We start from the raw sequence: 14,506 nt of genomic DNA on the forward strand, positions 1-14,506 counted from the left end.
CCAGTGGGTTTGGGAGGCTCCAGGAAGGTGTGTAAAGTGCTGGGATGTCAGGATCACCTCCGCCCTAGGGCCGTGTTCTGCAGCCCCCTGCTGCTGGCTGAGTTTCTCCGTCCCTTTGCAATCAGACAGACTCTTGTTTTCACAGCCAGTAGATCGCCCTCGTGTCATCACCCTGCCTGCTGGCTGGGCAGGGTAACTCCTGAGGTCACCATCCTCTCCAGCCTGCCTTGGGCTTGGAGAGTGAGGAGGAGGGTGAGGGACGTCTGCTGACCCTGAACATCCGCCATCCATTATCCCATCACTGAGAGCAAGTGAGTGGCATTCGGGTTCCTCAGTGGCTTCCCCTGTTTGTGTGGGGAGAGGCAGAAAAGGGGGGAGAGACTATCTCCAAAGGGGGATTTCCTTTGCAAACAGCCCCCAAGAGCCCCTCACTCTTAGGCCAGGCAGGGGCTTCTCCAGAGCCGTCTCCAGTGTGTTTGGAAAGGTTCCAGCAAGGGGGCTCCTAGTCCTTCCCTTGTGGGACACTGTTCCCCAGGCTGAGAGTCTCGGAGCTGGGCCAGACCCTGTGAGCTGCTGAGCCTGGAAATCAATGGGGAACGAGGAGGGCCCTGGTCATGGTTCTGCTCTGAACCCTCCTGCTTCTCAGCGTCCTCTGGAACTGGTCGCTCGCTCAGCACCGGTCAGAGATGGCCGGTGTCACTGACCCCACCCCACCCTATGGACACGTTTCCCAGATCTCAGTGCCCGGTCTGAGCTCTCTCCCTCCCCCGCCTCCAGGGTTTCACACCGAGCAGGTTCCCGTGGGCTGCGCTCTGAGCGGCCAGGCCCTCGTGGACCCCCGAGGTTCCAGTATACCTATGATGGGAGGGACTTCATCAGCTTTGACGACCAGACGGGGCCGTGGGTCGCGGCCGAGCAGCCGGCCTTCCCTCAGAAGCAGAGCTGGGAGACGGGCAAGACGTGGACTCAGTACGTCCGGTGGTACCTGAAACGAGTGTCTGGACACCCTGCAGAGCCCGGTGCAGCAGGGGAGTGGGGTCCTGCGGCAGCAGGGTGAGTGAGCCTGCAAGGAGCTAGCATGGGGTGCGGGAGGGGCACAGTCACACCAATGGGACTTAGGTACAGAGGTGCCGACTTTCCAATGCTCCAGGGGATGCTCGACCCCCACTCTGCCCCAGGCCCTCCCCCCACTCCACCGCTTCCTGCCCCACCTCTTCCCACACCTGCTCCGCCCCCCACTCCAACCCCTCTGCTTCTCCCCACCCTGTTCCGCCCCCTTCCCCCTCGTGCGCCGCCCCCTCGCTCCTCCCCCTCCCCCTGTGAGCCTCCTGCATGACACAGAACAGCTGACTGTGGCGGGCAGACAGCGTTGCGGGGGAGGGGGAGGCGCTGATCGGGAGGGCTGCTGATGGGTGCTGAGCACCCGCCATGTTTTTTCCTGTCGGTGCTCCAGCCCCGGAGCACCCACGGAGCCGACGCCTATGCTTGGGTATCTCCGGAAAGGGTGGTGTGGCTGGGCAGATGGACTGTGATGAAGCGCTCCTGTGTTCTATTCCAGCTCTGTCCCTGGCCTGCTGGGTCACCCTGGGCCAGTCACAACCCATCTCTGTGCCTCAGTTTCCTCATCTGTACAATGGGGATAATGAAGCTGACCTTTTTTTGTAAAGTGCATGGAGATGGAGCAATGACGAGCTTGTCGAGAACTGTGGGTTGTTCTCAATTGTTACCAGTGCAGACAGTTTATTAGCTGGTGCTAGCAGTTCTGGCTGCCTGGACGCCTCCATTCTGCAAGCCCTTTCCTGTTGGCTTCCAGCTCCCTCCAACATCTCCTTTTTGGGCTGAACCGTTTCAGCCCTGGGTTGTGAGTTGATTAATTTTGGCAAGTTTGAGCCGGAAAAGGCCCAGCCGTCTGTGCGTGTGAAGGCAGCAGACTGGGAATGGGGCGGGGGATGCATTTTGTCATTTGACAAAGAAAAAACACTTGCCTTGAGCTTCTTTTGCCCAGTGCTAGCACCTCCTCAGTCGAGGGCAGAGGCGTGGAAAGGGCCAGGGACTCGGGGCAGTGTGGCAGCGGGATTGAAGTGCCCGAGGATGCAGAGAGGGACCTGCTGGGATTTCCAAAGGGAGGCGCCTGACTCCCTGTGAAATCACCAGGGTTAGGCACCGAGGGGGGTTGGAAATCCAACTGGCTCTTAGCCCCCTAAATCGCACATGCATGTTTGGAGGGTCCAGTGAAAACCTGCCTGGATGTAGCTGGGTTACAGTGCAGGAGCGTGCGCAGTGAAGGAGACCTGGGCCCAGGCTTCTGCTGGTAACTATCCAGTTCAGCTACACCAATATGAGAAAGGATTAGAACAGAGGGGATTGACACCAGATTAACTAACTCTATTTACGAATCAATGTAAATGGGTGCAGACCAGGTCTCTCTCACATGTGAGTATTCCTCAAATTCAAATTGGAACAGGTGCAGAGAAGGGCTACTAGGATGATCTGAGGAATGGAGAGCCTACCTTATGAGAGGAGACTCAAAGAGGTTGGCTTGTTGAGCCTAATCAAGGAGCGTATGATGGGTCCACCTACAGTGGTGTGTGGCCCATTGGCGACTGTCAGTAGCAAAAATCCCCAATGGCCAGAGACAGGACATTAGATGGGGAGGGCTATGAGTTGCTACAGAGAATTCTTTCCCAGATATCTGGCTGGTGGGTCTCACCCACATACTCAGGGTCTAATTGATCACCAGATTTGGGGTCAGGAAGGAATTTTCCGCCAGGAGAGACTGGCAGAGACCTTGGGGGGTGGGGTTGTTGCCTTCCTCTGCAGCATGGGGCACGAGTCACTGCTGCTTTAAACTAGTGTCAGTGGTGAATTCTCTGTAACTTGAAATCTTTAAATCATGATTTGAGGACTCCAGTCGCTCAGGCAGAGGTTAGGGGTCGGTTCCAGGAGCAGGTGGGTGAGGTTCTGTGGCCTGCAATGTGCAGGAGGTCAGACTAGATGACCACAATGGTCTCTTCTAACCTTAAAGTCTATCAGACACTCTGCAGGGCCTTTACCTGTTCTATTACATGGTCCCAGCCCCCGGCGTCTGGCTAACGCCCCGTGTCTCCTCCCAGTGCACCCCAAGGTCTCAGTTTCCCGCAGAGATGCCCCCGATGGCTCCATCACCCTCTCCTGCCACACCAGGGGTTCTTACCCACATCCCATCCACATCTCCTGGATGCAGGATGGAAAAGACATCCTGGTGGAGAAAGAGTCCAGCGGGATCCTGCCCAACGCTGACGGCACCTACTACATGCAGTCGTCTCTTGAGATCTCCCTGCAGGAGGAGGACAGGCACCGCTATGCCTGCCGGGTAGAGCACAGCAGCCTGGCAGAGCCTGCGCTTGTCTGGAGTAAGGGTGGGGCGAATGGCGGGGGGTGGGGGCACAGCCCTCTTGGAGTTTCAGAGATGGGGTGAGCCCCTGTAGCAGAAGGGTCAATATCCCTGCCCATCATCAGTGTGAACTCTTCTAGTCTGGGGATTTGTGTGATCCACAGAAATGGCCGATCCCTCAGAGAATCTGATTTTCTGGCCATGGTGGCATCCAGTGACGGTGAGTTCCACAGGCTGATGTTATTACAAGTGAAAGGCCCAGCAACTGTGTGGCGTGTATGGCTGGCAGTGCCTGGCAGAGTGCCCGGTCTTGTGCCCCATCCCTGTCCGCCTCCTGCCTCAGACTTTCCTCTCCTCTGGAGGCCAGGTCTCTGTATAGGCCCTTGGGGAGAGGTTCAAGGCAAAGGCCTGTGGCTGACCCAGGAGGATGGTCCAGTGGGTACTCCCCTCGCTGACCTGAGTCCTTCTCCGTCCCACAGCCCCTGGGAAGAAGGGCTCCCTGCCCCTCTGGGTCCTGGCCTCCATTGCCCTGGCTGCGCTGATTCTGGCTGGAGCTGTAGGAGCAAGTGTTACCCTGTGGAGGGGAAAATCAGCAGGTAACAGTTGGTCCCTGTGGAGCTGGGATGTATGCGAGGGCGGCTCGGGAATGGGGCAGCCCAGCCACCCAAGGGTGAATGGGTCCTCCCACCCCCAAGGAGAGGTGGGGCAGCGTTGATCACAGTAGCCTGGTCCTGCTGGGGGCAGAGTGGGCTCTGTGGTTGACTGGGCATCTTATTGTGCGGGGGGTCACTGGGGTAGGGCTGGCCTCAGCGTGGTGCAATCGGGGTCATGGAGAGCCTTGTTTCTGGGGAAGGGGGAGTCGGGGTCACCATGGGGGAGGGGTTACCCTGCTCCCCTGCACTGATCCTCATTCTCTGCTTGTGTTTCAGGCCCATGGAGACCCAGCTACGCTCTGGCAGCCAGTGAGTAAATCTGGGGTACAGGGCCCAGATGCCCCAGTGCATCATAGTGGGAGGGGAGTAGTGACTGAAGATGAGTGCCGATTGCTGTTTACTCTAGGCCTGACAATTCCTGGGCCTGTGGAAATCTGCGGGGCCGCCCCAGCCATCATCCTTCCCCGGCTCCCCGGCAATCTCTGACACACGCGCTGCCTTCGCTCAAAACCCAGGGAACCCCAAAGAGCGGAAACAGCATCCAAAGGTCACCCCCCAGGGCAAAGCTCGGCCAGCGTCCCAGCATGCACTGTGTGCCCCTTAGCATGACTCTGGGGACAGGAGTACAGGCCTGTACCCGGAGCACCGGGAGATGGTGCATAGGGTTGTTATGCTCTCTCCTGGAGGCCTGCCCATTGTCAGGACTGGGGGTTTCTGTACAGAGCTTAGTTTGGGGTCCATGAGGGGGCATGGCGGGGGGAAACCCACAGCTGAATTCCCATCCGCCTTCCCTAGCTGGGGTTCCCAACAGGTAAAGCCACCTCTAAATAATTGTCTTCTCTCTCTGTACCGCAGCAAAAATCGGAGAAGTTTCTGCTTCCAGCTCTTCATCGGGAACAGACACCCAGAGCATGGGAGCCCGGAGCTAGGTTCAGAGTGGCCCTGGCGATCCAGTGAGGAATTATGGGATGCCACCTCCATCTGTGAGGCAAATGGACCCGCTTGAAAAAACTGAATGCAGAAATTGTGGTTTGTAGGAAGAAGACTCTTTGCTCTCATCGAGGTCCAGTCTGAGATGCCACCAGCTTTTCTGACACACAAAAATCTGCTCCAAACTGAGCCACTGAGTCTCCAGATATCAGACGGTGGTTGGCTAGCGTCTCTGTGTGGAGCAGGACTTGCGGAAAGATGAGGATCTATCCCTCTCTGGCTGTGGCTGAGGGGATGTGGAACGGGTTTTTCCCTATTTCTTCTCCAGTTCCACCTTTTTGCTGGCTTTTCATTTTTAAGAAATGATTTCTGGGGGCTGACACACGACCGCCAATGTCTCAGATACCTACAGACCTGCGGACTGTGTGGATTTTTGGGTAACAAAGTGTGATGATATGGGTTCCCCTATCACAGTAGTGCTACCTCTCCCTTTCCTCATGCTCTGGTCCAGGGGCAGCACATTATGACAGACGGGGGCATTCCTGTTACCATTTGCTATGAGTGTGACATTTCTAATTTAAATTTGGACACAAATAAAGTACCTTTGTGATTGGGAAATGTGTTCTACAGCATTAAACCTTGGAGCGAGTGTAGTAACTCCTCTCTTAACGTTGTAGTTATGTTCCTGAAAAATGCGACTGTAAGCAAAATGATGTTAAGCGAATCCAGTTTCCCCATAAGAATGAATGTAAATGGGGAGGGGGGGGGGAGGTGAGGTTCCAGGGAAATTATTTTCACCAGACAAAAGACTGTACACACACACACACACACACACACACACACACTAAGTTTTAAACAAACAATTTAATGCTGTTCACAGCTATGATGGTTGTGAAGCTTGGTTGAGGTGGTGAAGTTAGAGGGTGGACGAGGAAGGGATATTTCCCAGGGAATGCCTTACTGCTAAATGATGAACTAACACTCGGCTGAGCCCTCAAGGGTTAACACATTGCTGTTAATGTAGCCTCACACGCTACAAGGCAGCACCAATGGAGGGAAGGGAGACAGCATGGCAGACAGAGACACACGCCGTGTGTGTGAAAGAGAGATGCACTTTGCCCCTTTAAGTACTCTGACCCCACTCTAAGTACATTGCCTTTTTAAGAAGATCGGCAGGTTGAGATGGGAGCTGCATCCAGGAAGCTCCCTCCATCCTGAGCCCTGTCGTGTCTCCCCCACCACCACACACACATTCTATGGAGATGGGGTAAGTGGGGTGCAGGGGGACACCCTGACATTAGTTCCCCTCCCCTCCCTCAGCACAGCAAGCAGGAGGCTCTGGGGAGCAGCTCCAAGGCAGAGGGCAGGAGCAGCATATGGCAGTGGGAGGAGGGACAGCTGAACTGCTAGCAATTGATAGCCTGCTGGGCGGCTGCCACACTAGGAACTTAGGGGAACAGGGAGCTGATAGGGGGGCTGCCAGTCCACCCTGGTTCCAAGCCCCCACCAGCTAGCTGCAACGGGCTGCTCTTCCTGCAAGCAGTGGACAAAGCAGGCAGCTGCCAAAGGACGTTATAAGGGAGCATTGCACAACTTTAAATGAGCATGTTCTCTAATTGATCAGCAAGGTAACAACATAACATTAACAATCTGCTTTACAAGGCTGCTTGCTGGGTCTGGCAGGAAATGAAACTTACCCTGTTACACTGTCTGCAAAGAGCCATGGCTGCAGCCGTGAATCCTTTGAAGAGCCTCCGAGATGAAGCTACTTGCTCCATCTGTCTGAGCCCTGGTCTACACTAGGAGTTTAGGTCAAATTTAGCTGCGTTATATCGATATAAACCTGCACCCGTCCACACGATGAAGCCCTTTTTTTCGACTTAAAGGGCTCTTAAAATCAATTTCCTTACTCCACCCCCAACACGGGGATTAGCGCTTAAATCGGCCTTGCCGGGTCGAATTTGGGGTACTGTGGACGCAATTAGACAGTATTGGCGTCCGGGAGCTATCCCAGAGTGCTCTATTGTGACCGCTCTGGACAGCGCTCTCAACTCATATGCACTGGCCAGGTAGACAGGAAAAGGCCTGCGAACTTTTGAATCTCATTTCCTGTTTGCATGGTCACCTGCAGCTTGCCACGCTGGCCAGAGCTCATCAGCAGAGGGAATTAAAATCAACAAAGGGGGTGGCTTTGCGAGAAACTGAATGGCCCCCTCAAGGATAGAACTCAAAACCTCAAAGATAGAACTCAAAACTGGGTTTGGCAGGCCATTGATTTCACGGAGGGAAGGAGGGAGGGAGGAGAAAATGAATACAAAACAAATCTGGTCTATTTCTTGTTTTGAGCCACTTCATCTATCTTTATACATCTTGCTGGCAGCAGACTGTGCAGTACGACCACTAGCCATCGTCATCTCCTGGGTGCTCGGCAGAAGATGCTGCAGTATGACTACTGGCCATCATCTTCTGTTGGCTGGAGGTTAAAAGACAGTGCACTGCCTGTAGGACTGAATCGCCACGAGATGAAACTTAAAAGGGAAATGACCTGGCTGAGTCACTCCCATGTTTGCCCAGGCTCCTGATTAAAAGAGCACCCAGGACTATGTCGATGACGGCTACCAGTCATACTGCACTGTCTGCTGCCAAAAGGCAATAATCTGCTGCTGTGTAGCAATGCCGTACCGCGTCTGCCAGCGCCCAGGAGACATACAGTGACGGTTTGCTGAGCGGGCTCCATGCTTGCTGTGGTATGGCATCTGCACAGGTAACTCAGGAAAAAAGGCGCGAAACGATTGTCTGCCCTTGCTTTCACGGAGGGAGGGAGGGAAGGGGGGCCTGATGATATGTACCGAGAACCACCTGTGACAATGTTTTAGCCCCATCAGGTGCTGGGATTTCTACCCAGAATTGAGATGGGCGGCGGAGACTGCGGGAACGGTGGGATAGCCCCCCACGGTGCAACGCTCCGGAAGTCGACGGTTGCCTCGGTGCTGTGGACACACTCCGCTGATTACAGGCACTTAGAGCACTTGCCTGGGGACACACACAATCAACCGTATAAAACCGCTTTCTACAAAACCGACTTCTACAAATTCGACCTAATTTCGTAGTGTAGACATACCTTGAGGTTTTTTTAAGGATCCAGTGTCTTTAGATTGTGGGCACAATTTCTGCCAAGCCTGCATCACCGAGTTCTGGGAGGGACCAAATGCAGACATCTCCTGCCCTCAGTGCAGAGAGACCTTTCCCTAGAGGACCCTAAGGCCGGACAGACAACTGGGGAACCTTGTAGAAATAGCCAAGCAGCTGAATGTCCCAGCAGCAGCACGAGGAGGAGATTTGTGCAATGTGCACCAGGAGCCTTTCAAACTCTTCTGTAACCAGGACCAAATGCTCATCTGTGTGATCTGCAGGGAGTCCCAGGCTCACCGCGCTCACAGGGTGGTCCCTATAGAGGAGGCTGCCCAGGAGCATAAGGTAGGCCACAGCTGGGCACGACTTTAAGTGAGGAGTTAGTGTGTATGTAAACCCCAGAATGAAGGCGGTGTTATTTCTTTATTAGTCTCATTCCAGTATAGATTAGAACTCAGAGTTTAATCTGATCAGGGCTTAAATTCTTATAGAGTATTTCCCAGAGCCCCCCATGCCCTCCTCCAATATGCTATAAAAACTCCAGGGGGGTTGAAGATATTTACCAGAGCTCTTCTCCAGACAGTTCCAGCTGCATTTAAGCCTGAATCTGAAAATCGACCCCCTGCTCGCCTGTCTCCCATTCTCATCCTCAGGGTTGGCTGCGGTGGCCCATGACTCCAACTCCTCCGGTACCCATGGGGCTCAGGGGTGGCACGGCATCACCGCAGAGGATAGCGTGCAGCTCCTTGTCAAAGCGGCATGTCTGTGGAGTTCCTGTTCCCCCAAAATATCCCCCCAAGCCTTACACCCCCTTTTCTGGGGAGGCTTGAGAATAAACAAGATGAGCACAGACCAGCCTTGGGTTTTTAGGACCCTAAAAACCCCAATCAGATTTTTTTAAAAACAACAGAACTTTATTAGAAGAACAAAACAAAACAAAGAACTAGCCTTGTAAGATTAGGATGGAAGATAATCTCACAGGCAATTAGCTTCAACACATAAAGAATCCCCCTCTAGGCAAAACCTTAAAGTTACCAAAAAAAAAAACCCAAAACAGAAATGCACATTCCCTCCAGCACAGAGAATTTCACAAGCCAAAAAGAAAAGAAAATCGAACGCATCTTCTAGCTAAATTACTTACTAACTCTATAGGAGTTGGATTGCTTGCTTCCTTGATCTGTCTCCAGCAGAGGCATCACACAGACAAAAAAGCCTTCTCTCCCCTCAGATTTGAAAGTATCTTCTCCCCTTATTGTTTTTTCTTGGTCAGGTGCTAGCCAGGTTACTTAAGCTTTTTAACCCCTTACAGGTAAGGAGGAATTCTAGGCTACCCTTAGCTGTATGGTTATGACAGTCCTTCTCCTCATCTCCATGGCAGGGAGATCCCGGCTGGGAGGGGAAGGGAGAGGGGGGAACTTTAGCCAGGCAGAGGAAGCAGCTGGACAAGTTTCTCTCTCTCCCTTCCCCCACCTGTGGCCCATCAGCTCAGCAGCCAGGGCTGCAGCAGGGAGGAGGGGCTGATCGGGGCTTCTGCTCCTTTGTCTGTGGTTTGCTTAGGCCAGGCAGAGCCAGAGGGTCACTGACCAGCTGATGCTCGGCTGCTGCTGGATCCTTACCCGAGTGATGGGCAGCTGGGTCCTTGGGAGCCAAATGCCCCTGATGTGTGTGGGAATGAGGAAATGGAGGCATCTCTGATGTCCACTGTGGACATTCATTTGGAGCATTTTCCACACTGAGAACATCTCAGAGTTTACTTCCCTGTGCAGATTTGCAGATGCCTGATGCTCCGGGAGCAGCACGCTGAACTTGATCAATTAGGACAAACTGCAAAGCATGGGGCAGACAATCCCCCAAACTGGTGGATATTCCAATACTTAGATTCACCAAACCAGCAACAAAACACCTTCTATGCCTATCTTACTGGTTACCAAGAAGCCAAAACACAGTTCCCTGAAAGCACAGGTAGCCAATTCTTTTTTTCAAGGTCAAAATTTCCTTGTCAAGCTATAGACAAAGTCCACACTCCAGAGAAAATAATAATAAAGAAACCACAACAGTAATGATAATAGAGAAATAAAAACATTTCAGGGTTCCATTCGAAAGCATCTGGTTGTCTAGATTTGGCCCATGTCTGCCTATTGACTACCCCTGCATTAAAGACACCCAGCCTTGGGCTCCTGCCCAGACAGCCCAGTTAAATATAATGTAGATTACTGAAAATCTTGTTCATCATCTAAAAAGTTCAGCCAACCCCAAAGGATCGGATACATTACCCAAGAAGTTAAGGAATACTTCAGTTCTTACCCAAATACATGCTTACAGCCAATTCTTATTAACTAAAGTAACACTTATTAAAAGAAGAAAAGAGAGAGTCTTGATCATTATACACACAGACATGAATAGAGTCCTTAGGGCAGTTTCACTGCAGGGATGGTGCTTTAGAATTGAAGGGTCCTTTTTCGAATCATTTCATCAGGTTCTTGTCCAGATGTGAGCAAACTATGGCCTGCGGGACCATCCTGCCAGGCCCCCAAGCTCCCGGCATGGCCCCGCTTTGAGCGCCATGGTAAGGGAGCAATGGTGGGGGCAACAGACGTTCGGGGGGGGGTGGTCAGGGGACAGGGAACGGTTGGATGGGGCAGAGGTTCTGGGGTGGGGCGGTCAGGGGTCGAGGAACAGGGGGGGTTGGACACGCATGGGAGTCCCGAGGGGCCTGTCAGGGGGTGGGGGTGTGGATAGGGGTCGGGGCAGTCCGGGGACAGGGAGCAGGAGAGGGGTTGGATGGGGGTGGGGTCCTGGGGGGCCTGTCAGGGGGTGGGGGTGTGGATAGGAGTTGGGGCAGTCCAGTGACAGGAAGCGGGGTGGGGTTGGATAGGGGGTGGGGTCCTGGGGGGCCTGTCAGGGGGTGCGGTTGTGGTTAGGGCTCGGGGGGGAGTCAGGAAAGGGGGGTTGAATAGGGGGTGGGGTCCGGGGGAGGGCAATTTGGGGCAGGAGTCCTGGGTCGGGGTGGTCAGGGGACAAGGAGCAGGGTGAGGTGGATGGGTCAGGGGTTCTGAGTTAACTGAGTTAACTGAGCAGTCAGGGGGCAGGAAGTGGGAAGGGGCGGATAGGGGGCAGGGGCCAGGCTATTTGGGGGGCACAGCCTTCCCTACCCAGCCCTCGATACAGTTTGACACCCCAATGTGGCCCTCAGACCAAAAAGTTTGCCCACCCCCGTTCTAGTCTAATGTCAAAATCAGGGCAGTTCACTATCAAGGCAGTCCAGATGGGACTGGAGATCTCAGTCTTACGACTCAAACTCCCTCTGAATAAAGCTTGAGAAGATCTGAGAGAAAAGGATCAGGTCCCAAGAGTTTTTATACAGATTTTTGCAGCCTCTCGATGGCACGCAGTCCTGGGGTGAAAAATAGGCTTTTGAAATAACCTTGTAATTCCTAAACATCACCGGCAATTAACTACAGGGATTAACAGAAGGTGATTATCCATTAAGTAGTTCATGGACTGTTTACCACAAACTTTAAAGAGACATGCAGACAAGGACATTATTACACCTAACTTTTATCTAAATGTTAATATTTCCTTTTGATCTCCAAGTTAACAGAATACAGCCCTAGAGAGGAACTGTTTGATTACATTGTTAACCTCTAACAAGACACAGGTAAACAGAGACTACTACGGTTACCATCTTCCAATTCTCTAGGAATACAAGTTTACATTTCAAAGCTCAAGCCTATAGAACATGCAATGGCCCTAAATACCATTTACACACTTAGAAGCATGTTTCTAAAGGTTGAACCTAGATCAATTAGCCTGCAAGTTGCTTCACCCTTTCTGGCCATGGGTCACAGAAGTTTAAATGCTGTGTGGATTCTCCCATGCTTAATGAGGTGTGATCTCAGTGTGAAACTTTTCCCACAATCCAAGCACTTATGGGGTCTCTCTCCTGGGTGGATTTTCCAATGATGAACAAGGGATGATCTCCATGTGAAACTTTTCCCACAGTCCAAGCACTTATGGGGTCTCTCTCCTGTGTGGATTCTCCAATGATTAACAAGGCCTGACCTCCATATGAAACTTTTCCCACAGTCCAAGCACTTATGGGGTCTCTCTCCTGTGTGGATTCTCCAATGATTAATGAGGCCTGACCTCCATATGAAACTTTTCCCACAGTCTAAGCACTTATGGGATCTTCCTCCTGTGTGGATTCTCTGATGTGTAACAAGGCCTGATTTATCTGTGAAACTTTTCCCACAGTCCAAGCACTTATGGGGTCTCTCTCCTGTGTGGGTTGCCTGATGTGAAACAAGGGCAGATCTCTGTATGAAACTTTTCCCACACTCCAAGCACTTATGGGGTCTCTCACCTGTGTGGATTCTCTGATGTCTTATAAGGTCTGACTTCCAAAGGAAACCATTTCCACAGCAGAGGCATTTATAACATCTCTCACCGGTGTGGATTCTCTGATGCGTAACAAGACCTGATTTCTTTGTGAAACTTTTCCCACAGTCTAAGCACTTATGGGGTCTCTCTCTTGTGTGGATTCTCCCATGTGTAACAAGGCCTGATTTCTTTGTGAAACTTTTCCCACAGTCTAAGCACTTATGGGGTCTCTCTCCTGTGTGGGTTCTCTGATGTCTAATTAGTGCTGACTTTGAGTAGAAAGATTTCCAGCACTTGAGGCATTGAGAGGGTTTCTCGCCTGTGTGGCTTCTCCCATGGTTATTCAGGTCTGAGCGATTAATGAAGCTTTCGCCATGGTCCAAGCATTGAAGGGGTTTCTCTCCTGTGTGGATTGTCTGATGTGTCACAAGGTGTGATCTCAGAATGAATCCTTTCCCATAGTCGAGGCACCGATAGGGTTTCTCTTCATTGGGATTTCTCTGCTGGGCTGTGGGATCCTTGTGTCCTCCACCACCTGTAATAGATTCATCAACTTCCCCAGGAACGTCCTCATGATGATTCCCATCTTCACTCTCACTCACTCTCTTAGCACCTGCTGGGAGAGAGACAATCCAGACAGGAGTCATCATGCTGGGGAGAAAGAGGAATAGCACAGAGGGAAAACCCAACACACTAAAGTTGTGAAGAATCAGCAATTGGATTTTGACTCCACTTCCCACCCAAACACTCACAGGGAAGGAAAGTTGGGAAGGAAGCTCCAGCAGCTCACAGGGTGGGTGGAATGGCGTGAGCGATATCTGCTGACTACGGCCCTGCCCTGGCTGAGATGAGGAAGAACAGAGGGCGCTTACTCACACCACACATTTGAGATTCTCAACTTTTTCCTTCATTCACCACATGGTTTCTGTGTCAGTCCTCACCTGTGCGGGTGCCTCTCGGGATCTCTCTTTCCTCAGAGGCCTGGAGATCCGGGACCCACAACTCTTCCCCTCGTTCCAGCTGGGCGATCCGCTCAGGCTTGGGAATGGGAAACCCTGCACAGGGGGTGAAATCAGACCAGATCAGGGTGCATGGAGGATTGAGAGAGAGTCTGTCACAAAGGGCATTCCATGTCCCAATGCTGTGCTGGGGGAACGTGGAATCCAAGGGGACGGGAACATGGTCACTGAGCCCCCTTGGGAGAGGCAGACATCTGGGGAGGTGAGGGGAATTGTCACACCCTCACTAGGAATTTGCAGGATCTGTGCATTCTGCGGGCCTTGCTGACAAACATACAGCTCTAGAGTTAAACCCCTGCCTCCTTCTAAAGCTGCAGAGCCCAGAGCCCTCCCCATGGCGAGAGCTAGACCCAAGGAGGGAGATGAACAGAGATGCTGTGTGTGAATGAGAAATAATAGACAGGACACTTCATGAGTTCTGCCCCACTGAAAGCTGGAGGTGGGTGGGAATGGTTTCACATGTCCATTAGGTTTTGACACTGTGGTCCCATTGGAGAGGGTACAGAGATGCAAGTCTCTCTCGCCGCAACTGTGGACTATGGGACAAAATCTCCTCCAATCTAACTGACCAGGGAAGAACGTAACCAGAGTCAGAAATGCAGGCCCTACACTTTCTAATAACCGAGGGAACGGGAATCGCTTACTCAGCGAGGTCACCGTCTCGTAGTTATCCTGCATGACGTCCCTGTAGAGGGCTCTCTGACCGGGGTCCAGGAGAGCCCCCTGCCCCTGGGTGAAATACACAGCCACCTCCTCAAAGGTCACCGGCATCTGGAACAACAAAAGTCCCCCACTCAGCACCTGCTGCTCCAGCCACAATCCCACTAGTCACGGGAAAGGAAGAAAAAAAAGCTCTGGGAGGGCCAGAGAAGCAGAATCCCTCTCCCACCCTGCAGCAGCCATGTGGCTTCAGGGGGTGGGAGAAGGTGAGAGCTCCTTGTCCCCTCAGCACACAGAGCAGGGCAGGGTCTTCTCATTTCCCACACGCCTGCCAGCCACAGGCAGATACGGGAAACAGA

The 14,506-nt window shown here is 52.6% G+C and overlaps 1 protein-coding gene across 1 annotated transcript; it reads right to left on the reverse strand.

The window, feature by feature from the left end:
* Window positions 1–11,766: 11,766 nt before the first annotated feature.
* LOC144278336 (uncharacterized) lies at window positions 11,767–14,165 on the reverse strand. Its single transcript, XM_077839599.1, has 3 exons — window positions 14,132–14,165; window positions 13,410–13,523; window positions 11,767–13,081 (listed from the first exon to the last, which is right to left on the reverse strand). Exons 1-3 carry the CDS (start codon window positions 14,163–14,165, stop codon window positions 11,931–11,933), a joined length of 1,299 nt encoding a protein of 432 aa, XP_077695725.1. The 3' UTR covers window positions 11,767–11,930.
* Between the last annotated feature and the right edge of the window lie 341 nt (window positions 14,166–14,506).

This window comes from Eretmochelys imbricata, chromosome 21, assembly GCF_965152235.1.
Source record: "Eretmochelys imbricata isolate rEreImb1 chromosome 21, rEreImb1.hap1, whole genome shotgun sequence".
In the NCBI taxonomy this organism is placed as follows: domain Eukaryota; kingdom Metazoa; phylum Chordata; order Testudines; family Cheloniidae; genus Eretmochelys; species Eretmochelys imbricata.

Coding starts and splice junctions, on each gene's coding strand:
- LOC144278336 (XM_077839599.1), bottom strand. CDS start 14,165: ATGCAGGATAACTACGAGACGGTGACCTCGCTGA. Junction 13,524..14,131: donor CGAGACGGTGACCTCGCTGA/GTAAGCGATTCC, acceptor CCCCCTGTGCAG/GGTTTCCCATTCCCAAGCCT. Junction 13,082..13,409: donor CCCGAGAGGCACCCGCACAG/GTGAGGACTGAC, acceptor CTCTCCCAGCAG/GTGCTAAGAGAGTGAGTGAG.